The sequence below is a fragment of the Orcinus orca genome, chromosome 13 (assembly GCF_937001465.1).
Source record: "Orcinus orca chromosome 13, mOrcOrc1.1, whole genome shotgun sequence".
Taxonomy (NCBI): Eukaryota; Metazoa; Chordata; class Mammalia; order Artiodactyla; family Delphinidae; genus Orcinus; species Orcinus orca.
The window spans coordinates 36,998,616-37,023,999 of record NC_064571.1 but is presented as its reverse complement, the minus strand read 5'-3'; the positions used below and the strand labels follow the sequence as shown (position 1 = coordinate 37,023,999).

The following is a 25,384-nucleotide window of genomic DNA, read 5'->3' as shown; positions in this document are numbered from 1 at the left end:
ACTTAGTGCATTTCATCATCTGAAATGGGGATTGATGAAGGACTAAGTTTACTGAATCCAAGTAGACACTGCACAAATTATTACTGTCAAAGTATTCTGGCGCATGTATTTTTAAAAGCTAAGGCGGTTGCGGCCATTGTGTGACTCCATACCCATATATAATTCAAATTCAGCACCTTCCAATTCAGTTTGAAAATCAAACTTTAAACATACCTTTGCTGTTGTGTAGTCTACTACTTTCTTTGTGGTCAGATCACATTTGTTCCCTACCAACAACTTGTTGACGTTTTCACTGGCATAACGGTCTATTTCCTGCAGCCACTGTTTAACATTATTGAAGGACTCCTAAAAAGATAGACATTTTAAAGAATGATAATATAGTTCTGGACACAACTGTTCTAATGAAGCAAGTGATAAACAGACACATCTCTCCTGACCTAAGACAAGCTAGTGAGACAATCTAGCTACAAAAAAAGAACTCTAAATGCTGGGAAAGAAGTGAACTGACATACTAAAATGATACATACGTACATAAATAAGAAAACAGAATTTTAAGGCTTGAGGATGAAAATGCCTTATCTGAGAGGGAAATACAGCTCAGCATTAAACTACAGCTCAGGCAAATCGAATTGTTTTGGAATATGCCATTTATATGCACTACAAAACCTGGTTTTTGAAACGTGACAAAATTTTGGTTTATGAATAAGCCTACTAAATGTGAACTACCAGAGATGTCAAAAATAATTAAATAAACGGGTCCAAAGTAAAGATGCTTGTTTTCTTTTCCATAGTCATATTTAAGGGAGGAAATTTTCCATTTTTAAATATTACAAGTCATTACTTGAGATTTTTAAAACTAGCAACATTTTTTTCCTCATGTTGATATCACTCACCCAATACTCCTAATGGTGCTGAATCTAGTCTAATTCTAGCTGTCTCCTAATTAGCTATGATTTCATAGTTGAGGTGAGATTTAACATCTCCTACAAGAATTATATATTCTAATTTTCAAAGTTCATCTTTCATTCTTTTCTTTGATGGGCAAAATAAAAGGACCCTGACATTTTCTAACTTTCTGATCAAAAGAACAATTATGGCCCTCAGACCACATTCTTCACACTACCTCCACATCCCCCTACCTTCTTTCAACAGCTCACCTTTAGCTACTCACTCTCCTCTTAAAATCTTCCTCAAAGCTCATCCTATTTCTGAACCACATACTCCACAGGCAGAAGCCTCTAATCTTACTTTTGGCAATTCCGACAGGTCTAATTACCAGGCAAATTCCTGTTAACACTTGGCACCAAAAACACAGTATAAGTCAAACAATCCCAGTCCCTACACACTCTTGACAAAATGATCAGTTATTTAGTTGATAATAAATATAACTTGGGTCCCTTGAAAGCAAATGTAAAACCAATTACTAAATTTCCTATTTACTAAAGGAAAATATTAGGAAATTTTGGTTGACCCATTCATTAGGTGTTCAAATGATGTAGGGGAGAAAAATAACAATGTACCTGTCCTTAAAAGATAACATTGGTTTAAAACGTTTTTTATGTCATTCACTTCCTTAGGGGTGGACAAAGTTTTCTGCCATATAAATGATACTAATGGCTTATATGTAAAGTAAAATAGTCTGCTATTTATCAAATAGTAGCTTACTACTTTGTCAGTGTAACACAATTTTTCCTGGAGCTTACCTGATCTGTAACATCATACACAACTATGATGCCATGGGCTCCTCTGTAATAACTGGAGGTGATTGTTCTAAATCTTTCTTGGCCTGCTGTGTCCCACTGTTATAAAACAATCAAGAAATCCAAACAATTCCATTAAAACAGAGTTGGGGAAAAGGAAGGAGGAGGGAGAACAGTTTAGTTTACATAGTTGTGGATTACCAGGATTTGATATAGAAACATTAGCTCTCTGTGCTCACACTACTAAATTGCAGGGTAACTGCCAAATACCCGAAGGTTCAGAAAAGAAGGTAGTATCTAATTTAGCTTGCAGTAATGCTACCAATACTATAATTATAAGCTCTTTGAGATCAGAAACTGTCTGATATATAAACTTTTTATATTCTCTACAGCCTTTATAAACTTTTTATATTCTCTACAGCCTTTAGCATTGTGCCAGGCTACTATGAATGCAAAGACAGGCTGACTTGGTTTTAGGAAAGCTACTGGTCTACTAACACCCCTGTAACACAGTACAACTCTCACACATAAGACAGAATTACTTGCTAGCACAATTTATCATCATGGAAAGCGCTGACAGGACCTAATGCAGATAACCACCCGTCAAGACAGCACTTTAGCCATCTCTGGAACAATTATTTTAATCCCAGGGAAAACAATGTAGGTAACATGATTCCAAATACTTTTATAAAATTCATTTTAAGAGCACTTTACCACACTTCATTCAGGCTCCAACACTGGCAACAAATAACATTGCTACATTAAAGTTCTGGGTTAAAAACCTGGTGGCACAGTGGTTAAGAATCCACCTGCCAATGCAGGGGACACAGATTCGAGTCCTGGTCCAGGAAGATCCCATATGCCACAGAGCAACTAAGCCCGTGTGCCACAACTACTGAGCCCGTGCGCCTAGAGCCTGTGCTCCGCAGTAAGAGAAGCCACCGCACCTCAACGAAGAGTAGCCTCCGCTCGCAACAACTAGAGAGAGCCCGCGCGCAGCAATGAAGACCCAATGCAACCAAAAAAAAAAAAAAAAAAATCAAGAAACAGATTTTTAAAGCCACAATTTTAACCAGGGCAATGAGAATTTTGTTTAAATTGCTCCTAGACAATGTCCTTTTCTTAAAAAAAATTGTTTAGAAAAGCTACCTGCCCCACTAAAAAATACCGGTAAAAGATAACATCTTGATTGATGGGGAAATAACAGAATGAGTTACTTAATGGTTACCATTAAGGAAACAAAAACAAAAAGTGGACTTAAAGCCTAAGACAAGTGGCGATTAAGATGCAACAGCCTTTAGTGGGAAGGAATTGTAAAGTTTTGGAATATATCTGTGAACTTGACATTGATCCCCACTAGTCCTAGATGGCAAAAAAAAAAAAAAAAGTTCAGGAGCACTCAGTGAAATCACTTCTTTTTCTAAGACCCAGCCAACATAGAGCTGTTAAAAATAAGCTTTAATTTTGGGGGAATTTAAATACAAACTGGATATTAGATAACATTAAGGCATTAGTGTCAGTTTTGTTAGATGTAATAATGGTGGCTACATAGTAAAATAGAGATGCATAATTAGTATTTCTGGAGTAAAGTATCATATCTATAATTTAACATACTGAGGGGGGAGGGCGGGGAGAAGTAATAATGAAGCAAATAAGGTAGTATGTTAACAACTGTTAACTTAAAACAAACAAAAGCCACCATAGCTTCATTACCTTTTTCGTCCAAAGTACTAGCCTATGAGAGTCAGGAGACTATCTAGATCTACTGTATCAGTAAGGAGCCTCAAGTCTTTCAGGATATCCTTGGAGAAGCATGACCTCTGGAGCCAAGCCAACGTGACTTCAAAACATCTTTAGCTTCCTGGATATTTAACTCTAGGGAGAGTCACCTAACAGTTTCGTCGTCTATAAATCGCAGATACCGCTCACTTTGTAGAATTGCGAAGTTTAAATGAACTAATGCTTGTAAAATGCCTAGCACAACGCCTGATTATAGATGCTGCTCAATAAAATGTTAGTTCCCTTCTCTTCTCTGCCCACCAACCCCTTTCACAAAGATAGCACAACAACAGGAAGAAAATGTTTCTGAATAAATGTTAACAAAGAATTGTAGCTGACTAAGCAATGGCATCCAAAGAGCAAAACTTCTGAGGTCTCCTTGCCACTTGAAAACTCTGCTGACTCTATATCCTAACAGTACCTTCCTCTGTAATTGGTCACCCTTTATGTACATAATCCTCATTACCCCTCATAATCACAGGGTAACTGATTTTCCCATGTTTGTCTCTCCCACTGAAATGGGATCTCCTCCTATGGGGCTGTGTTTCATTCATCCCTGCAACCTTGAATCTACCTGAATGTCTGTGTAATGTATGCATTTCCATAAAGCTTCGAAATTGAATAAACCATCACAGAAAGAGGCCTTTCATGGTATGGGACTACACTCTGTACATGCCCCGCACTGCTGAATGTTCTGTAATCACCAACTCTGATAAAGACTCAGATGGCACACTTGAACAGGAAAAGCAGAAAAGATAATTAAAATATAGATAAACGCAATCATTTTGAAAGATCCAGAAAACTTGGAAGGGTAATTCAAACCAGGCAAGATGAAATGTAACAGGGTTAAAAGTAAAATCCTGCATTTAGATTTTTAATGCCCTAGTCACAAAATATAAGACTTAAAATCAAACCAAAAAAAACAATCAAAAACTTTAAGATCCAAACTAGTAGGTAAAATGGTTATTGAGGCAGCAAATGTAGTAAACGCAGGTTTTCTTTTTATGTCCTTGAATGGGCCAATGATGAGAAAATGGCATGAGTCCCTGAAGTGTGAGAGGAAAAAAAGAAATTCAGAGTCCGAATCAATAGAGAATTTACCCCATGTAGTCACACAGGCTGGATTATATCTTTGTATTTGATTTTAGGAATCATATTTTAATAAATGACACGTATAAAGTGTAAGAGCAACCCAAACCCAAATTGTAAAAGGTTCTGAAAACATGCTTCCAGAAAGGAATGACTGACTTCAGAGGTAGAAGGTGTGGTAAGATCAATCTAAATGGCAGGCTGCCAATAGAAAAGAAATTAATCTCTATCAGGCAGCTACAAAAGGCTGAGTAGTAAGAGACAGAAGTTAAAGGAAACTAACTGGCTTTGGCTCAAAATAAAGAATTAATAACTAAGAGGTTATTTATAAATGGAACTAGCTGCTTTGAAAAATGGTGAGCTTCTCAGAAATGTTCAAAAAAGGCACCAGATAGGGAAAGGAAATTCCTACTGAAGATGAAAGACGACTGAGTGATGACCTATAAGATCCCTTCCAGCCAGAGGAAGTAGCAATATATAAGTGTTTCACAAATACATACCCAAATGTTATGAAGACCAATGATCACACATAACACAATCATTTCACATCAGTAGTTACAGGCTTGGGTGCTTCTTTCTGAAATATTCTTTATGGTGCCAAGCTGGCACTCTACATATAATGGGAAAAATCAATATGGAAGATACTCTGTTCACTGGTTGAAAGTATTTCAAGGTATCTCTGATAACTACATCCTTGCAAGTCCTAATTTGGGACATCAAGGGTGTTGGTCACTTGTATCAAAATCCACAATTCTTTTGTAATGTACCTTTCTTTTCCTTATCAGAGTCACATAAGAGAACAAAGAAAAAAAATAACCTATCAAATATCCACTCGTCTGGGTGTGTCATATCATCAGTAACAATTGTATATTGCCTAAAAGTTTACAAAGGGCTTTCACATACATTATCATACACACATACACAGAGCTATAGATTTGGTTCTCACAACTACCTTATTAGTAAATCAAGCATTATCACACTCATTTTAGAGGTAAGAAACTGAGTCTCAGGAAAAAGACTGAAGTAAGTTAAACCCATGACTCTAATAAATAGCAGAATGAAGACAACAAATCCAAGTTTTCTGACTCCAAATTCAGAACTCCTTCCAGTTCAGGGTGTTATCAATTCTATATAAAGAACAGTCACTTGTTTTCTATGTTACCTCATACTAATAGCCAACTCTAAAAGATACCCAGAGATTTTTTTTTTTATGACCATAGGTATGTCCACACTGGTAGTAGCCAGACCCATATTAAGCTTCTACTACAACTGCCTACTTCTAATTCAGGGTTGAGGATATAAGGATGGATAAGGGAGTGAGGACGGCACAGGGACACAAAATATTGAAAACAGAGAGCTATGGGTTACTTGGTTCTGCTAGTAACTGTAGGCAAGTCACTGAATCTCTTAGCATCCATCTTCTGAGCTGTAAAATATGTAAGAAAAGCTAAGTTCCCTTCCAATAAAATTCTACTTTTCTGCAAAGTTGGTACATACTATCTAATAAATACTCTTCAACTAAACCACATATGAAGAACCTCTCCTAGGTTTCTTCGAATGTTCCATAGTATTCAGCACAATAAAAGACATACGAAAATTGCTCAATATACTTCTGCTATAAGACAAGGTAAACCTCAACTTAGACCCATTACACCACACTGATAAAAGCACAAGAAAAAAAAAAGCACAAGAAAAAGAACTAGGACCAAGTTTGACTTAAAAACATGTATTTCTCTGCTTTATGAATAGAAAATTCAATGAGGAAGGTAATCTTATATCATTTTTAATCTAAACAATTCTTATTCTACCACTGTCATTAGATGAATGATTCTTAAGATACTTTAATTTTGTTAACATATTAGTAACAAATACACTCTAAATTTACCAAAATAATTTCCACAAAAATTTCTAGTCCAAAATTACTTACTATTTGAAGTTTGATTGTTTTCCCATCTAACTCTATAGTTCTTATTTTGAAATCCACACCAATTGTGCTGATATAGCTTTCTGTATATGTATCATCCTGAAGGGAAAGAAAGCTAACAATTAAAATGAATGTTCAATAGAGTAAATAAGAAAATATAAAGTTAATTTTTATCTACAAAGCTGATAAAGTTTATAAGGCATAACATGTTGAGAACAGCCACTCCATCCTCTCCTGCACTCTGTTCATGTTCTGAAGACAAAGTGCTATTTAACAATGGTTTCTTCTTAAAACATTTTTTTCAATAGCTATTCTTTAATTTTTCCAAACATCTCTTGGCAAATTCTTTACATACATCACACAGAGAAAGGTTTTATATTTTCAATGATTATGAAAGATTTTTCTAATTTTCTAATCAGTGGAACTCTTGCTCCTCCCCATCCACTTATTTACCACAAAGCTATGATCATGTCACTCTCCTGAAATTTTTTAGAAGTCAATTTTATTTCTTAGTTTTTTTAAACAGATATAACTCACATACATGAAATTCACCCTTTTAAAATGTACAATTCAGTGGTTTTTAGTATATTCAGAAGGTCGTGCAACCATCAGCACTATTTAATTCCAAAATTAATGGCTTCATTCCTTTTCATGGCTGAAAAATGGTACCCTGTATGGATATACCACATTTTGTTTATCCATTCATCAGTTCGTGGACATTTGGGTGGTTTCTACATTTTGGCTATTATGAACAATGCTGCTGTGAACATTTGTGTACAAGTTTTTATGTGAACAATAAACTTTTAAACTTTTTAGATTACACCTTTTTTTTAAAATTGAAGTATAGCTGATTTACAATGTGTTAATTTCTGCTGTTCAGCAAAGTGATTCAATTATACGTATATACAAATTCTTTTTTTTTTATTCTTCTCCATTATGGTTTATCACAGGAAACTGAATATAGTTCCCTGTGCTATACAGTAGGACCTTGTTGTTTTTCCATTCTATATATAATAGTTTCCGTTTGCTAACCCCAAACTCCCACTCCATCCCACCCCATCCTCCCCTCCCCTTGGCAACAACTGTCTTATGTCTATGAGTCTGTGTGAACCATGTTTTGAATCGTGAATCAAACCAACTATAACACCACACTTCTTAGACAACTAGGGAAATTTATTTTGTTAAGTCCACAAATGTATTTTATAGGAAAATGTCCAGTTCTTAGAAATACATATTGAAGTATATAAGGGGAAAATGACACATTTGGGATCTGCATTTGTGGCACTCCCAACAAAGAGAAGGGGAAAAAGGATTAAATGAAGCCAGTGTGGGGAAGTCTTGATAATGCTGAACCTGATGTGTACATGAGACTGAAACAAAGATCACTAAAGAATAAAATGTGATCAAAGAGAGTTCCAAGTGGCTAGAGGTAGCTATGCTGACTTATCCTCCACATATATTCACATTAATGCATACATAGAATCACTGGATAAAAGGATACTCTTGAAGCATTGACTGCAATTTGACAAAATGCTCATCATTAAATTCAAATTTTTTACTTGTCTAATAAGCATCAGGTACTATAGAAAGTGGATAGAGAACAAAATGAATGCAATAAACATTCATTCAGCACTCGTACATGCCACTTACTTTGTTAGAAATACTTATAAATGCTGTTAGAATTCTTATAAACCCCTAAATGACCCTCACTTGCGTGCCTCTGAACCACTGCACATGCCCTTCCTACTGTCCAAATTCTCAGTATCTCCTTCTCCCCACTCCCAAGCTTTATCCCCCTACTCCCCAGTCCCTGGGTCACATGAGAATTTTAATTCATTTTTCAATTCTGAGCTCAGGCAATACTGACTGTCCAAACATTCCCCAACTATTCAGCCAATAGTTAAGAGATTCTTCCCCCTGTACTCCCAAAGCTTATACATTTATCACACCTTTTGCAGCTTGTCTCTACTTCAGGGGTGTGAGAATCAGTATTTTCAAAATGCATCCTAGGTGATTCTACTGTGTAGGTAGTATGAAAACCTATGACTTAGGTCAATAGGCATCCTGGAAAGAATTTTCTTTGAAGCAAAAATACCTCAGGCTATAGCCATTTTCCTCAAGAGAGGCCAGCTTCTTCCCACCTACCTAGAATTGCTGATTTTTTTTTGAATTGCTGATTTAATACTAGGAATTATTCTTAATTTTAATTAATTAATTTTAAATATTTGCCAATTTAATAAAAGTTAAGTAATATCTAACTTTAAAGTCCTTTAAATACAAATAAAATTGAACATTTTTTTTCATATTTATTGGCAATTTGTATTTCTCCTTTTGTGAACTGCCCGCTCATGTATTTGCTCATATTTCCATCAGGGCAAACATCCTTTTATTATTAATGTGTAAGTGTGCTTTATATATTGGGAGTATCACCCCTTCCTCATATATATTTTTTTCCTAGTACCATTTGTTTTCCAACATTTTTATGTGCTCAGCATTAATCTTAATGCAATCAAATTTAACAATCTTTTCTTTCCTGATTTTTTTCCTGTGTTAGAAAATACTTTCACACAAGATTAAAGAGCCACCTAGGTTTTATTCTGGTACTTCCATGGTCTCATTTTTTAACTATTATATATAGTGAAGTTTTATACATACATACATACATACATACATATATATATATATATATATATATGGGATTCATTAATATCACTTATATCATCAGAAAAGTCATATTAAGTATTTGAGATGCTGTCAAGCTTGCAGTGGTGAATTTTAAGTTTTCTAAAATTCTAATTTTCCTTTGAAAAGCTTGAATTTATTACAGCAGCAAATGCTGTTAGATATTTTCCTTGAAGTGATAATGTCTGTTCATCTGATAAAATGTGTACCCAATACTCAATTCTACATAATTATAGTTTGTTAGTTGTTCTTTCAAGTAAAAAAAAAAAAAAAAAAAAGTTCAATGAAAAAAGCAGCTAGTTTAGCTCAAAATGGAAACAACTATACAAGTGCTTTTCTTTCCCTTGAGACAACCAACATACTCCAGTCTTCAGTAAAACTACTTTATGCAACCTCCTCATTTCTTCACACAGAATATTTAAAAAAAGAATACTCGAGGATCAAGATTTTATTAATTAATCATTTTTAGAAGCAACGTAAGTGTCCATCAACAGATTGAATTAATAAAGTGTGTATACATATACATACAATGGAATACTACTCAGGCATAAAAAACAAAATTTTGCCATTTGCAACAACATGGATGGACTTGGAGGGTATTATCGTAACTGAAATAAGTCAGACAAAGACAAGTACTGTATGATATCACTTATATGTGGAATCTAAAAAAATAAGCTAATGACTATAACAAAAAAGAAATAGACTCACAGTTTGTTCATAGAGAACAAACTGGTGGTTACCACTGGGGAGAGGGAAAGAGGGAGGAGCAAGATAGGGGTAGGGGATTTAGAGGTACAACCTACTATATATAAAATAAAAAGCTACAAGGACATACTGTACAACACAGGGAATAGAGCCAATATTTTATAGTAACTATAAATGGAATATAACCTTTAAAAATTGTGAATCACTATGTTGTACACCTGAAACATATAATATTGTATATCAACTATACCTCAATTTAAAAAAATATGAAAAAAATTAATCATTTTTACTGTTTCATCAAAGACACTCTTAAATGAAAATGGTGTTTTTCCCCACTGTGAGTGAACAGAGGTAAACACCAGGATTGTGAGTATAATTTGGGGCTTAGCACTACTTCAACATGGTGCTAATAAGGCACCGGCAGTTTTACCCACCACTGCTTTTGCATCATCAGAGCAAAGATCAATAGAGTGAAAAAAGGCAAATGTCTTTTGCCTTAGTACTAAGTAATTATTTACTTAGTATATACTAATGGTTTAGTGTTATTAGGAAAGTAGTTTTGATCTCCTGGACCCCAAGATGGTCTTGATAATCCCTACTGGTCCATACTCTTAAGAACCAATGATCTAGACAGTGAGAAGGAAAACATGCTAAATTTAAAGGCAGCTGATAAGACTATGAATAAGACTGTAGATTTTATTTATTAGGTTGAAAGTTACTTATCAGTTTGTAAATTTCAGCATACAGAACACTATGCCATTTTCAAAAAAATTTTGTACCAGGCCCTGCTTTTTCTTTTTATTCTACTGAAGTTTTACTTGAAGATTTGTTTTCCATCAAGTCACTTTCAACACAGACCTATTATTTTCCCCTTACCTCACTACTTATGTTGGAATGAAACACTGATCTCCAAGAAGAGTAATTAGACACTCTGACTTTATAACTACACTTTGCTTGAATTTCTTTGAAGAGCAACAGCATTTCTTCTATTTAAGAGTCTAGATATCACTGGGGATGTACACTTGGAGGCTTTATATATAATACATAAATTCTGGAAGAGTTAATATTCTGAATAAAACTGTTTAAACTTTTGTCTCCCTAGAAAACATGAACAGCATTAATTTCTTTAAAAGCATTTTGATTTCAACTTACTGCAAACCTAAGAAGGAGGCAAGACTTTCCAACTCCAGAGTCGCCAATCAGAAGTAACTTGAATAAATAATCACTGCAAAGAGAAAAAGAAAATCACATTAATAAAAAGCATATTGTATTTTAAGTTCTACAGCAACAAAAATATAGCCAAGAATAACAGCTCACTGAGGAAGACTACAGCTCCTGAAAAGCCCATGAACGGCCTAACAGAAGACCAAACTGCAACAAACAGCAGGAGCCCTTTTGATGAATCACTGAACATGACAGAATTATGTAAAAATAAGATAGGCAATGCCACCCATGATCTCTAATATCAGCTGAACTTCCACTGCCAAGCAATGAATGAAAGGAAACATAAGTGATATGCATTCTTGGAGGGCCGAAGACCTATGCTAGAAAAATCCCACTCTTCTGCAATATTAGAATACTGGGAGTTAACTTTTCATTGTTCTTGCCAATGAAACGTATCTCTCCTTCAAATTCCAATCTAAAGTCATTATTTCGTAAGAATCCTCCAACGAAGGGCTTTTATGATCCTTCCCTAGCATCCACCTGGAATTCTCTCCCTTTAAAATGGATCATTTAACTTCTGAAAGTCTGTATTATAAATATCTTAAACTGGAGATGCAGTAAAATCAAAGGCTGTGTAAATGCACAACTTTCCCAACATTCTAAGCTTGTATTAAAGCATTCTTTGGAAAACACTGAAAGCTAGGCTACGTTTATGCACCTTTACCACTGCCAAACCTAACAAAAAACCATTCCCAGGCACGGACATATACACACTACCAAATGTAAAATAGATAGCTAGTGGGAAGCAGCTGCATAGCACAGGGAGATCAGCTCGGTGCTTTGTGACCACCTAGAGGGGTGGGATAGGGAGGGTGGGAGGGAGATGCGAGAGGGAGGAGATATGGGGATATATGTATATGTATAGCTGATTCACTTTGTTATACAGCAGAAACTAACACACCATTGTAAAGCAATTATACTCCAATAAAGATGTTAAAAAATAAAACAAAACATTCCCAGGGATTCTTTCATGAACCTGAAGACAACAGACGGTCAGCCAACGGTCTCCAAAGGAATCTCTCATAGATTGTTCCCAACTCTGACCAATTCTGTATGTTCTTCTTTTTTGGGGGGGGGGGGGGTATGCGGGCCTCTCACTGCTGTGGCCTCTCCTGTGGCGGAGCACAGACTCCAGACGCGCAGGCTCAGCGGCCATGGCTCACGGGCCCAGCTGCTCTGCGTCATGTGGGATATTCCCGGACCGGGGCACGAACCCGTGTCCCCTGCATGAGCAGGGGGACTTTCAACCACTGCGCCACCAGGGAAGCCCTCTGTATGTTCTTTTAAAGCAATGTCAAAATGACAACAAATCCAGAATTTACAGATTTTTTTTTCAGAAGATATACATGATTCTTAATTTTCTTCCTTGTGATTTAGTTTAAAAAAAATGCTATGTACTTAAAGTGAACTCCAAGTATCACTTGCAAATGAAGTGTAGATTACAATTATCAGATTTACATGTAAGCAAGATGTTTAGAAGTGATTATCTCTGTGAATATTAATCAACTGTTACCTAGGTTTATACAGTGATATGTATTACTTAAAACATAGCTTTCTGGTTTTACCGAATTACCATAGTACACTTATTGTTCCTAATTATACCTAAAGGAAAGAATTTTTTTGAAAATCCAAAGTGCCCTAGTCAGCAGCAAAATAAAGGTCACAGAAGGAAGTAAGCTTTTAAATAAGTCATTAGGAAGAGCTGATTGAAACATAGGATGAACTTAACAACTAACATCCTTTCCAGTTGAGATCCTAAGGAAAAAAGGGGGTAGTGGGGATAATGATTATAAAAATTTACTCTTAATAAATTATTGGTACCTAATACCAAACAACTTTTAGTCAATACAGTTGCTGTGCTGACTCACTTCAGTACTACTGATAGCTTTCTCTTTAATTAGACCAAATGAATTCTTAAGAATGCTGAACACTGAACATTAGCAATGAATTTACATTTCAGTCAGCAAGAAAAAAAATCACACCACCGATACTACTACAATTACTTAGTTTTTAACAAAAATTTTGATACAACAAATGCCCTGAATTTACCAGTTTCCCTCAGGACAGTGTCAGGCATCCAGTAAACACTCAGTAAACATCCTCTGAATCAGTGGTACTGGACCCCTTTACAGTAAAAGACAGCACTGGGCCCACATATGCTGCCTGTGGTATCATTCATTACCTTAAAGATCAATTTCTCTCTTTCAGAATAACCATAAGGCTGTAAAAAACATGAAAGCTTCCTAACTGTGCTACAAGTTACATTATGATTTCAAGGAAATCAGTAGTCAATTTTTTTAAAATTACTTTTCAATTATCATTCTTTTTAAATTTTACAAGCGGCATTATTTTGAAACGTTATTTATGAGTTCCTGATAATTTAAGGCTCAGAGCCATTGTAAATAACATGAAGAGTTGAGCACTCTGTTCCAAAATGAATCTTGTCAAAGAAGGCTATTTTGTTCTCTCCCAAACCATCAGCTTCACTAACACCACAAGAGACGTGGAGGAGAATGGCAAACAAAATCAACTAACAAACTTCTTGCCTTATTGAGTTCACACACCAGGAGACTGTGATCAACAGCATGTTACCGGCACTGGAACGTTTTAAATTACCTACTCCTATAGTACCTTATTTCTAAACTATTAATACACAGGATGTACAAGAGAATTCATATTTGAGATCACTTAAAGACATTTCTGTAACTATATTTATAAAACAGAACACAGTAAAAATGTTGATAGGAAATATACAAATCTAAAGTTAGAAAGCTCAATATCAGAATTTTGGTACAAAGAGTCAAGAATAATTTAGCAAATAGTAAGACTTTAAATGTATTTTTCTTTTATTTTCAAGAATTTGGATTAAGTTTTCAGTCTGCAATACCATTTTGACTTAAGTGAAAAAACTGAATTATATCAGTTGAGAAATCTTTATGTACAACTGTAATCACCACTCACCTAAATCAGATAGTTCTAGTAAATCCTATCCACTGTTCCCAATCAGAATTTCCTCAGGTCCTTTTCATGTCTAATTTACTATGACAACGACACTTCATATTTTCTCCCCGTAAGTAGTCTGGAGTCTGTTTTCCCCACTCTTATGTTTAACATACCTATCTGTGTGAAGGTAAACTGACTTATTCATCCAAAATATAACACTGTGCCTTTTACAAAGCACTGTGCTAAGAGATCAGAGAACATTTTAATTTTGCATTTTTAATCAGGTCTCTTTCATTGTGAGAAACACCTAAAGAATATCTATAGCCATACTTGAGTAACATTTTGGGCAAAATGCTAGAGAAAAAAATTTACAGGGACATGGCATGTTAAAAGGACAGACACCAACCTCAATGGCCAAGGCAACAATCTGAGCCACAAAGTAAACAATCATGTACTGGATTATAACCCAAAGAATAAAATAAATATCCATGAGTCCATAAGTGTATAAATCATTAACTAAATAAATAGGAGAGGAGAGACGACACTTCCTTACATGAGGATTCCAACTAATGCATGTAGAAGGTATGAGAGAAATAGAAAATCACTGGTAGATTAACTGCTACAGGCAAGATCCACTGATGAATGCTAAAATTAGTGGGTGAAACTTCAAGGAGACTTAGGATATTTGCACGGCCTCAAAATTTGTCCCCCCCAAATATTTATTACTGCAGTGGTTTTAACATATGCCCACAAATTCTTTGAACACTCCTCCCTCCAGGAAGTGGAGCTTAGTTCCCTTCCCCTGAGTGTGGGTTCTTAACGACTGGTTTCTAACAGTGTGTAGAAAGGGAAAAATAGTAATTTTACACTGGAGAAACCTGACAGATGCCACCTTTACTAAGTGATCAACGTGAACATCACCAGCAATAAGTCATATTGATATTATGTACCTTCTGATATGATGTAATGAGTAGAGTGCTTCACCTCTATGGTATTTCTCTCCAAATCCATAACCCCAGTCTAATCATGAGAAAACATCAGACAAATACATACTGAGGGAAATTTACAAAGTACCTAAACTCTTCAAAACTGTCATGGTCATGAAAAATAAGACTGAGAAACTCACAGACTGAAGGAGGCTAACATGACATAACAATTAAATACAATATGGTATCTTGGATTAGGTTCTGGAACAGAAAAATGACATTAGTGGAAAAACTGGAGAAATTGGAATAAAAGTCTATAGTTCAGTTCATAGTTTACCAGTGTTAATATCTTAATTTTGATAAATGTACCATGGTATATAAGATGTTAATATTAGGGGAAGCTGGGTGAAGGGTATACAGGAATTCTCTGTACTACTTTTGCAACTCTTCTGTAAATCTATATTTATTTCAAAATAAAAAGGTTTTAGAAAAACAAACTCTGAGGACATTAGTGAAATAGGTACAATCTCGTTGAAAAGCCAGCCCCTGATATTTTTTAAACATGAGAGACATATTTTGTGTTTTCTCGAGTTAAATCAACAATCATAAATCATGCTGGATTCTGTAAAATAAAAACTTTGCTTTTGAGGCACAAGTATGTTTTGAGAATATTAAAGTGGAAATAATTCAGTGAGAAAGTAAGACAGTTAAGACTGACATAGATTAAGGCTCGATGGAAAGGGACAGATTCAACCTTTTAATAATTGGATGGTGGAATGTCAAATATGGTAGCAAGTGAAAAATTATTTTTGCTATCAGTTTCTCCTTAAGTCTACTCCTGGTCTACTTCAGCAATACTCTAGATCCTCTATTTCCATTATTTATGATCTGAACATAATCGTGATACTCATGCCATTTTTGCATGAAAGCATTAACATTTTCTATACCTTAAAAAACATCACTATTGAGAGAGAATGAAACAATATTTTTAAAAAGTTACCAAAACCCATTTTGACTCAAAATTCTATTTAGGTAAAATGTTTTCCTTTTTAATGAAGTTACCAAACTACATCTATAAAATATGAAGTAGGAGATGAATCTGCTTGTTGCTGAATCTAAAATACTACTCGGAATTCTATAATCTCAAAAGAGACTACTACATGATACCGTTATGTAAAAAGATTATAGACTATGTTTGTCTAGTATAACCCATTTTTGTTAAAAAAAATTTGTACACACAAAAGATTTGGGGAAAAAATGGACACTTCTAAATTGTACGATTACACTCAATCTTTTCTTTATATTTTTTAAAAACAGTCTGCAGTCAGACTGTATTACTTTTCTAACCAGAAAAAAAAAAGTCATTTGAGGGGAGGAAAAACTTTTAATCAATGATTTATTCAATGACTGAACAACCGTACAAGTTCTTTCAGCATACCTGTCCAAACACAAATGACATCTAAGTAGGTAGAGTAGGTCAAGGTTGTAAGCAGACAGCACTGGCACATTCCCAATATAGCCACAAAGATATGAAGTCAACTTTTTGGATTAAATAAGAATAAACATTTTTTTCTTCTTTTATGAAACAAAATTTGGATTACCAGACATAATTCACCTGTCAATGAATATAAGAGATAGTTGACTGACATTAACACAAGTTTCAACTACCCTTTGGAAACACACCAAGGAAGACAAAAGTAAACAGTGGAGAACTATATAATTGTTTTTATCCAAACAGTACCCCCAAAATACAAATTTCACAGTGTCAGCTATAAGTATACCTTAGAAAAGGCCTGCTATATTAAAAAGTTCAATGAAACCTAAATTTGTTCTCTTTCACCTAGAACAAGTTCACCTGCATGATAGGAATCATTTAGTTTTTATCTTTTTATAAAATCATACTTGAAAACACCCTAAAACTAAGCTCACATAACAAATTTAAAACAAAATCATGGTTATGATATTATGATATAGTGGCCAAATAAACTTGAATTCACTTTTAAACTATACACTAATCTATTAGTCTTTGGGGTATGAAATGATTAATAAAACTTGAGCTGCAATAATTGTGCTTGACATCTACTTTTCTTCTTCACTCACTTTAAGTATGCTCCACAGAACACAATTCAAAATTGACCATCAGGGGACTTCCCTGGTGGTCCAGTGGTTAAGATTCTGCACTTTCACTGCAGGGGCCGTGGGTTCTGGGCAGGGAACTAAGATCCCACATGCCATGTGGTGTGGCGGCAACAACAACAAAATTGCCCATCAGGCTGGATAAAAGAGGTAAGAACTTTTAGTTACTTCATATGCTTCTATATCGTTTGAATTTTACAGAGTACATACTACTTTTGTGATTAAATTAATAAAAAAAACTAAATAAACCTTCAGCTATGGACAAAAGCAGCCTGTTAGTCAAATAAACAATTACCAAGAATCTGAGAGGGCAACAGTCTTTCCTCCATATTTAAGAAAATAGCCAAGCAATTTTTAAAAAACTCTCCCCATAACTGACCCATAAAACTACATTAAAAAAAATATTTAGAGACAATAGATTAATTTTCCATGTTCCACTTTATCTCTGTTTAAAACAGTGTTCCAAAAATCCAAAGCTGGAATTCTGAAAATGAGGGAAACTTTGGTTGTTCTGAAGAAGTAGTAAGCCATACAAGAGGACAAGAGAGTAAACGGTCTTACCATGTAGACAACAGCAAATATTTAGTGAAAAACGCACCAAGGAGGGGCTGTAAGTGTCCATACCTCCTTACCTTTCAAAGCCTGCATGGGTTTGAGACCTGGAAAGAACTGTATTTGAATTCAGGCTTCATCACATACTAGCTACAAGATCTTGAGGTAAGGTACTTAATCTATCACCATGAGGCTCTATTTCCTCATCTGTAAAAAGGTTCAGTTAGCACTCTCTACCACCCAATTAGGCTCTTATCAAGATTATAAATATTGCCTCTAAAGCATTTAGCACAGTGTCTGGTACAGGGGCACAATAAGTGGCAATTATTATTATTTTTCCTTCCTCCCTCCAAATCAGGATGCAACCTAATGAAAAATCTCAAGAGCTACAGACAAAAACTTTGAAGCTATTTATCCAAAGTTTCAGTACAGATGATGGGTGACAAAGTATCACAGGAGTTTACCAGTATAATCTAAAGTAAAAGTGTAAAAATTACCAGCTAACAGTTATAAGTACTATGATCACAACTCCCAAAGTCTAGCAACACATGAAACAGTAACACGGTCTGCAGCAAATGTGCCTGCCTCTCCAGGAAGAGACAGGCATTCTCTGCTTTACTTGCTTTTCTCACAGAAAGACATCCATGACTTTAAGGCCCCAAGTATAAGTATTCAAGAATAGTCATGAGGGTAGAAAAACTGAGAATGGATAAGATAATTAACTTCAAGCCTAGAGAAGCTTTAAATATCAACCCAACACAAGATGTGAAGAAAGTCAAAGGGCCATTCACAATACATACCTCACAAGCCCTTCTTAACATTTTTAAAAAGGCCTCTCCAATCACGAATTTTAGACATAATTGACCACAAAAATGCTAGTCGCCTAATTAACTGGCTTAATTTTAAATTCCTAGAAGTTAACCACACACACTAAACTGGAAACAGCATACTTGGACTGTAAAATCACAGGCCCTTGAGTTAAAATTCCAATTCTGCTGCTTCCTCTGAATGCCCCTGGGCAAGCCATTTAACTCTTCTCTGGCTCTGATTGCTATAAAATTAGGACACTATTTCTTCATACTATTAGGGGAAATAATGGACATACATAAAATTTCTGAGTAGTGGTGGGAACTCAAATTGTTATTTGTTGACCTTATCCCAAGACTAGTGTCAGGGCTTCTGGAAAGTCCTCCTCAGTGCTCTGTTCCTCTCCAGCTAAAGCAATATAACTAAAACTTTGTGTTAATAATAGAAATCCTAGGCCCCTTCTTCAAATCTTTTGCACTATTATGCCATCTTATTCTTTAAAAATATCACAAGATTTAATTTCTGCTAATACTGTTAAATTGATTATGCTTGTTTGAGCCTGAGTCATCTTAACTGGTAAGCACCTGGGAGCAAAGTCTGTGTTTTATAATTAAAACATAAAAACCCCTCAACTCCTAGCACAGTCTAACTGATAAAAGAGAAAGAAAGGGTTGGCTATTTTCTTTACCAAGCTTTTTTTTCCAGGGAAATCAGATTGTGTGTGCATGTGTGTGTGCGTGTGTACATTCACTGGAAGATTTTAAGTATCTGTATTGAAAACATTTTTCAAATAGACAAGGTCAGAGATCAATGTGTAATGATTAAATGTGTTAGAAAAACATTAAAATTGAAACCACCTGCATATATATATATTACATATATTCTTACATATATTCTAACATCCCTTACTGGAATACACGTGTCAACTCCTGCATAGCACTGTACAGTCTACTCTTGAGACTCAGAACTGAGGTGGTACTAATCACGTTATAAAGAAACAGGCTCAGGGCTTCCATGGTGGCGCAGTGGTTGAGAGTCCGCCTGCCGATGCAGGGAACACGGGTTCGTGGCCCGGTCCGGGAAGATCCCACATGCCGCGGAGCAGCTGGGCCCGTGAGCCATGGCCGCTGAGCCTGCGCATCCAGAGCCTGTGCTCCGCAACGGGAGAGGCCACAACAGTGAGAGGCCCGCGTACCGCAAAAAAAAAAAAAAAAAAAAAGGAATAAATGCCCTAAATCAAGTTACTGGAAAATATCTATGGGCAGAGTAGCAAGGACAAAGAACAATTCCACTTAAGTACTATTGTTATTCAAAGAAAATACATTCAGACAAGTTAAATCCATCACTGTTCCTAGAAAACTTCAATTATATAATTCACTCAATTTCCTTTGTAAAGATCACTAGTTTGAGATGCAGACTGCATAAAATATCCTGGGTAAAGACCCTAGCCAAGTAGCTGGCACAAAGAGTAAGCACTTGTTAAATAGTAGCTATTATTATTAAAAACAATGTTTCCAAAGAGTGGTCACCTTTGTAAGCAAAGGTAACACTACCTGTCAGAATTGGGAATCTATAAACATGGAACAGAGTAAACAACTGGAACCTATCAACAATCTTGGATTTAATAAAGTGGGGTGTTCTGACCAACTGAGCCATCAGTCACAAAAGTACCAAGGAATATTTCATTTCCTACCTCTCCTTTGTACCCTATTTCTTCACATGTTTAAGTCAGTAAACAAACCAACAAACACTTGTTCTCTTGTTTCCTAAGGCCTCAGGATTATTTTTTTCCCCAAAATATCATTACACCATTATCCTTTTATAATCTGAAACATCACAGGGTGGTTCCAAAGAAAAGCCAAGACTTTGGTTTTTTTCCCTAAATTCTATTCCAGATATCAAAGAAGCAATCTCTTCTCAGCCCCACCTTCTACAAGAAAACAGTGGAATAGTCTGACTGTTCCCCTCTCCCTGTAAGATTAAAAAACAAAAGTAGGGGGGACATTTTTGGTTTCTCTTCATCTTAAAACACTCAAAGTATTTTTTAGCAAATCTTTAAAAATCTCAAAATCTTAAAAAGCATTTTATTTAACCCTGTTTTTATATATTAGGAAAGAGACAAGAGTAGGTAACATTAGCAAAAGGAAGCTATTCTTAACTATCAAAAATGAAACTTAACTATTACAACTACAAATAGTAAAACCATCATATATGTACAATCAAAAGTTGCTAAGGAGAGAAAACACACACGGCCAAAGGACTGCTGATAGGATATGAATCCAGCAAGATGCTTAGCATTTGTTAATCATAATCACTCAGATAAATCACTAAGATTGCTTCTAGAATAAAAACTGAAATATTAAAGAAATTGCTCAGAAAGCAAAATTCTCTTTAAAAGTCAACTAAACAGTCGGCAAGAGAACACTTGATTCTGAAGCTCTTTCATCTTTAAGACAAAACAAAAAAAACAAAAAAAAAAAAACCTTGAATATGTAAGAAACTGTCAACATCTTATACTTTAACCTAATTATGATGAAAAGGAAGAAGAAAATTTTAAATGCAAAATTTCAGTTTCTTTCAATGATCCTTCAAGATCATCCATTCACACAAAACTCTTAAGATGGAAAGTCTATATAGCTACTGGTAACTTACATTACCCAAAGAATTACATACATTGATTCTCTACGGACATTAAATAATCATATTCTGAATAGTGAGAATACCTCTTCTTTAAACTTCTTTGAATTTCTCAAATCATTACCAACACTACGAAAAAGTCATCAAGGCAACCTACAAAAAGAAAATCTATTTTTAGTTGATTTCTGCTTCTTTTCTAATAAAAAAATTCTAACTAAAAATTATGTAAAAGGCAGTAATGATATACTTATTAATGAAATTACACTCTGTCAGACAGATAACAGAACTGATTAACTTGTTTTTACCTTTAAACCCTTAAGTTAAAAGACAGATTTATTCAAAGCAGAGTGCTGACAAAAAAAAAAAAGTCAGATGTTCCTTGAGTCTACCATAACAGAAAACAAAGTTTAAGAGACTGACTAAAACTTAAGCCATGATATTTTAAAAAGTTAATAACAAGGTAAGTTTTTTTTTTAAACAAATTTTTTCTGCATTAACCGATGGATCTAGCCGATCCAAAGAGACTACTACATATAGTTCTTCCTACCGCAGTTAACTGGTATATTCATGATAGGTACACCTACTTTATTCTTAACACACTCCTTGATGAAACAGCCAAACTTATTTTCTTGACACTAAAAAAAAAAAATCTGCTAGAAGCTAATGGATTACGAAAAATGCTTCTGATATGAGAATAATGTTAAGTACTTCTTAAGCAGTGTGCTGAAATAATCACTGCCTGCTTTACCACCTAGCTCAGGAAAATCAAAATCTTTCCTCAAATCTCCAGAAAAAAAAAGAAAGCTCTGATCCTTTCCATCTACTTTTTCCACCGCTCACATTCCACTTCAGTTGCATTTTGTTTTTGTTTGTAGCATTTGTAATTCAAGTGAGTCAGTCATTACCCTTAATTTCTACCATAAAGATAACCCAGGGCCATCATTGCTCCCAAATCAGCCAAATAACATAAAAAGTAGTAAAAGAAAAAGCTTAAAATTTAATCATTGATTGACATATTTCTTATTCTCCTCACTCCCAAACCAAAAGCTTACAACTTAAAGATCATAAAGTAAAAGCATTCCGTAATAAAGCTACCAACAGGTAATCGTATGTCAACCTATATAAATCTAAAATCCTGTTCATTCTGAGAACCAAACTTTTTCTTTTGTCAAGAACACATCTTCAGTACCAAATTCAGCAGCACCCATAAAGCAGATTTTGAAAGTTTCTAAAAGGATTAAGATAAATAGTAGATGATAAACCAAAACAAGGAACATTTGGGGGTGCACCTGTAAACATTACCTAGTATACTATTATTTCAAATTAGTATATAAAGTGTATGCTATAATATACATGTATTATAATGTACAATATTGTACCTGGCATATAATAAGTGGCCATAAATGTTAGCTATTAGGATAACACTGTGGAATCATGAAAGGCATTCATCCATTAAAAGTTTTAACTTAAGAAAAAAACATGCGACTTTAAAGTTTAGAACAAGGTTTTAAAGCAAATGGACTTGTTTGGGTGATTAAACTGTAAGAATTTCCTTCTTTTCTCTATTTTCCAATTTTTCTCTACTTTTATGATGGCAACAAACTTTATTAAAGATAAAAAGAAGAAACCGCTGAACTCAGATTTCTAAAAATCTGCTTGCTGGTTGCCTTTGTGACCTTCTGTAATAAAATACCACCTCCTCTCACCTTAGTACTTTTCACTAGTGCTTTTCCAAACATTTTTCCAAACTTCTAGGTTATTTTACTTAAGAGACAGTCTAGAATATAAATACAGTAACCCAGGTACAGGCACACTCAAGGCCATAAAAATATACAAATGATTTCTGGGACTGATTCTGTTGAGGTCATTAATCTAGAGTCCTCAAAAGAAAGAATGGTTTGGCACTCTATTTACTTAAGAATTACTACCCTTGCCATTTATTAACCATTCTTCTTTCTTCTTCTCTCTTGAACAATCCTTCTCACTCCCACTGCTTCTCCAAATCTAATGCTAGTAACTCCCTTACTGGTTTGTTTTCTATAAAGTCTTTCTAAACCCTACTAGCCAACCACAATCCCATACCTTCTTTTAAAATCTTGTGGCTCCAATCCATGCCACACATCTGGAACTTGCCATACGTACTGGTATTCAACATATATAAAATCTATTTTTTATATTCCATTATAAGTTCCTTGCAAGTAAGGATTATATTCCTAAATCCCAGCACTACTGGAATGCCTCACATAATGATGTACACCATCTACAGTGCTCTTACAGTTTACCAAATTGTTCTATATATACTTGAGCCTCACAGCTACCCGGAGAGGAATAAAGATGACTCTATTTTACAAAAGGAGAAACAAATTCAGAGTCTAAATCATTTGTCATGGTTCTGTCCAACTAATCTTCAAGATCTATTTACAGTACTAAATGTATGTAGCAAATTTAAGAAACTCCTGAACAGAAGACAAACCTCCATAAAATGGAAAATCCATGTGCTTTACTGTTGCCAGGAACTACTAAATTAGGGACCTCAAGTTCAACTCTGCCCAACTATGCATAACCAACTTTGTCCTTGGAGCCCTTGATAAAAAACTGCCAACACAGCAAATACGACACTATTAGAACACTTTCTTCAACTTCTTAAGGTATATAAAATTTTAATAAAATACTATGACTTCTATTTAGAACAAAAAAAAAGGGACATTTCAGCATCAAACCACAGTATTACAAAACTTGAAGTCAGAATGCATTTTGCAAGAGCCATGTGACACACACATGACAGTCAGCTAAACCCATGGGCGGACCTTTTAGGGGAAATGTTCGGCAGTAACTGACCAAAGCAGCAAATAAATTCAACATTTAGGTCAAATACTGATCTTTGCTTTAAAAAATTCCTCAAAGCCTTCTGACACTATAGAAGAATACCAATTAAATCTCCTTCAATTATTCCTTAATTTCAATATGCAAACTGTAGAAGGATGTTTTTAAGGGCCATTAAGGAGAACCCAAGAAAGTCTTCCCAAGGAAAGTCAACACCAGTTCCCAGGAAAGGTGCCAGGTGTGTCACATCTGCTGTGGTGACTTACTGAGTAAGCAAGAAAAAGAAATGCATTAACTTTTCATGACACGTCATGGAACCTCATTCCCTATCTGCAAGCATTCAAGTAGGTAATCCAAACCCTACAGATCTATCATAGGGCCCATTCGTTTCTCTTTCAACTTGAAAGCAAAGTCTTCCTTTTAGTTGGTAATATCACAAAGATGTCCCTAGGTTTTAGTGCTGGTGTTTTGTTTTTCCCTTGACCTACACATGGCAAAATGACTGTAGTGTCCTCAAAAAAATAAAAAATTCTCACAAATGCCCAGGTTTTTGGGAAGGCAATGGGACCGCTGAGTTCGTAAAGAGCTCCAGGAAAAAACTAAAAGAGAACTAAAAATTTTAAATCTCTTCTCACCATCTACCCATTCCCCTAAATCCCACGCAATCCTGAAAAGCATCCATATTACCTACAACCTGGCGCGGAGGGTGGGAGAGAGAGCCAACAAGCTCAAGATTTGCAAGTAACGCTGGTTTCCACCCCGACGGCTCTGACAGCTCCGCAGACCGCGGGCGCAGGGTCTAACAGTGTCCTCTAGGAGAGTTCTCCCACCCCATCCTCTCCCTCCCCTTAAAAACAGGCCCTCCTTCAAAAGTCACTGCCTCCAAGAGAAGCTACCCCTTCCCACGACCCCACCACTGACTCCCCGACACCCCAACCCCCTTACCAGACTGCTCCTCCGCACCGGCCTGGCACTCAGGCCAGGACTCCAACCAGACCGGGTCCAGGCCCGGACGGCTCACCCCTCCGACCCGATCCCTCCCCCCGACCGCCCCTCCTCCGTCAGACAATGGGGCCCGACTCCCCGCCGCCAATCTCTCCTGCCCCATCACCCCCACCTCACCCCGGCCGAGGCCCCCGCCTCCGCCCTCCTCGCCCCCTCTAAGCTTTCCCAGGCTGGCCCACGGACCCAGCCGACCGGCGCTCTCCTGCACTCACTATTCGGGATTCATGCTGGACATGTCACTGCAGCTGCCGCCGCCGCCACCGCCGCCCTTGCTGCTGCAGCCGCCGCCCTGACTCTCCGCGCCACGGGTAGTCGAAGGGAGAGGAATGAGATACGCTGTTCCGAGAGAGCAATCGTCTTCCCTCCACTCCGTCCCCTTAGAACACAATCAGCAGCAGCCACCACTCAGCTATCGCTTCCACCCAAAATGGCCGCCGGCGAACCAGGAAATA

At 36.0% G+C, this 25,384-nt stretch overlaps 2 protein-coding genes across 2 annotated transcripts in view; one reads left to right on the top strand and one right to left on the bottom strand.

Annotated features, from left to right (window-relative positions):
- Window positions 1-11,005, top strand: part of CEP68 (centrosomal protein 68) — a 37,504-nt gene extending 26,499 nt beyond the window's left edge. The window contains exon 7 of the mRNA XM_049696408.1: window positions 10,982-11,005. Coding sequence (XP_049552365.1) covers window positions 10,982-10,990 — 9 coding nt within the window. The 3' untranslated portion in view covers window positions 10,991-11,005. The remainder of the gene's footprint in view (window positions 1-10,981) is intronic.
- RAB1A (RAB1A, member RAS oncogene family) overlaps window positions 1-25,384 on the bottom strand; it is a 27,220-nt gene extending 1,836 nt beyond the window's left edge. Inside the window, exons 1-5 of the mRNA XM_004280622.3 lie at window positions 25,145-25,384; window positions 11,032-11,104; window positions 6,496-6,591; window positions 1,704-1,799; window positions 214-345 (exon numbers count right to left, since the gene is read on the bottom strand). Coding sequence (XP_004280670.1) covers window positions 214-345; window positions 1,704-1,799; window positions 6,496-6,591; window positions 11,032-11,104; window positions 25,145-25,167 — 420 coding nt within the window. The 5' untranslated portion in view covers window positions 25,168-25,384. The remainder of the gene's footprint in view (window positions 1-213; window positions 346-1,703; window positions 1,800-6,495; window positions 6,592-11,031; window positions 11,105-25,144) is intronic.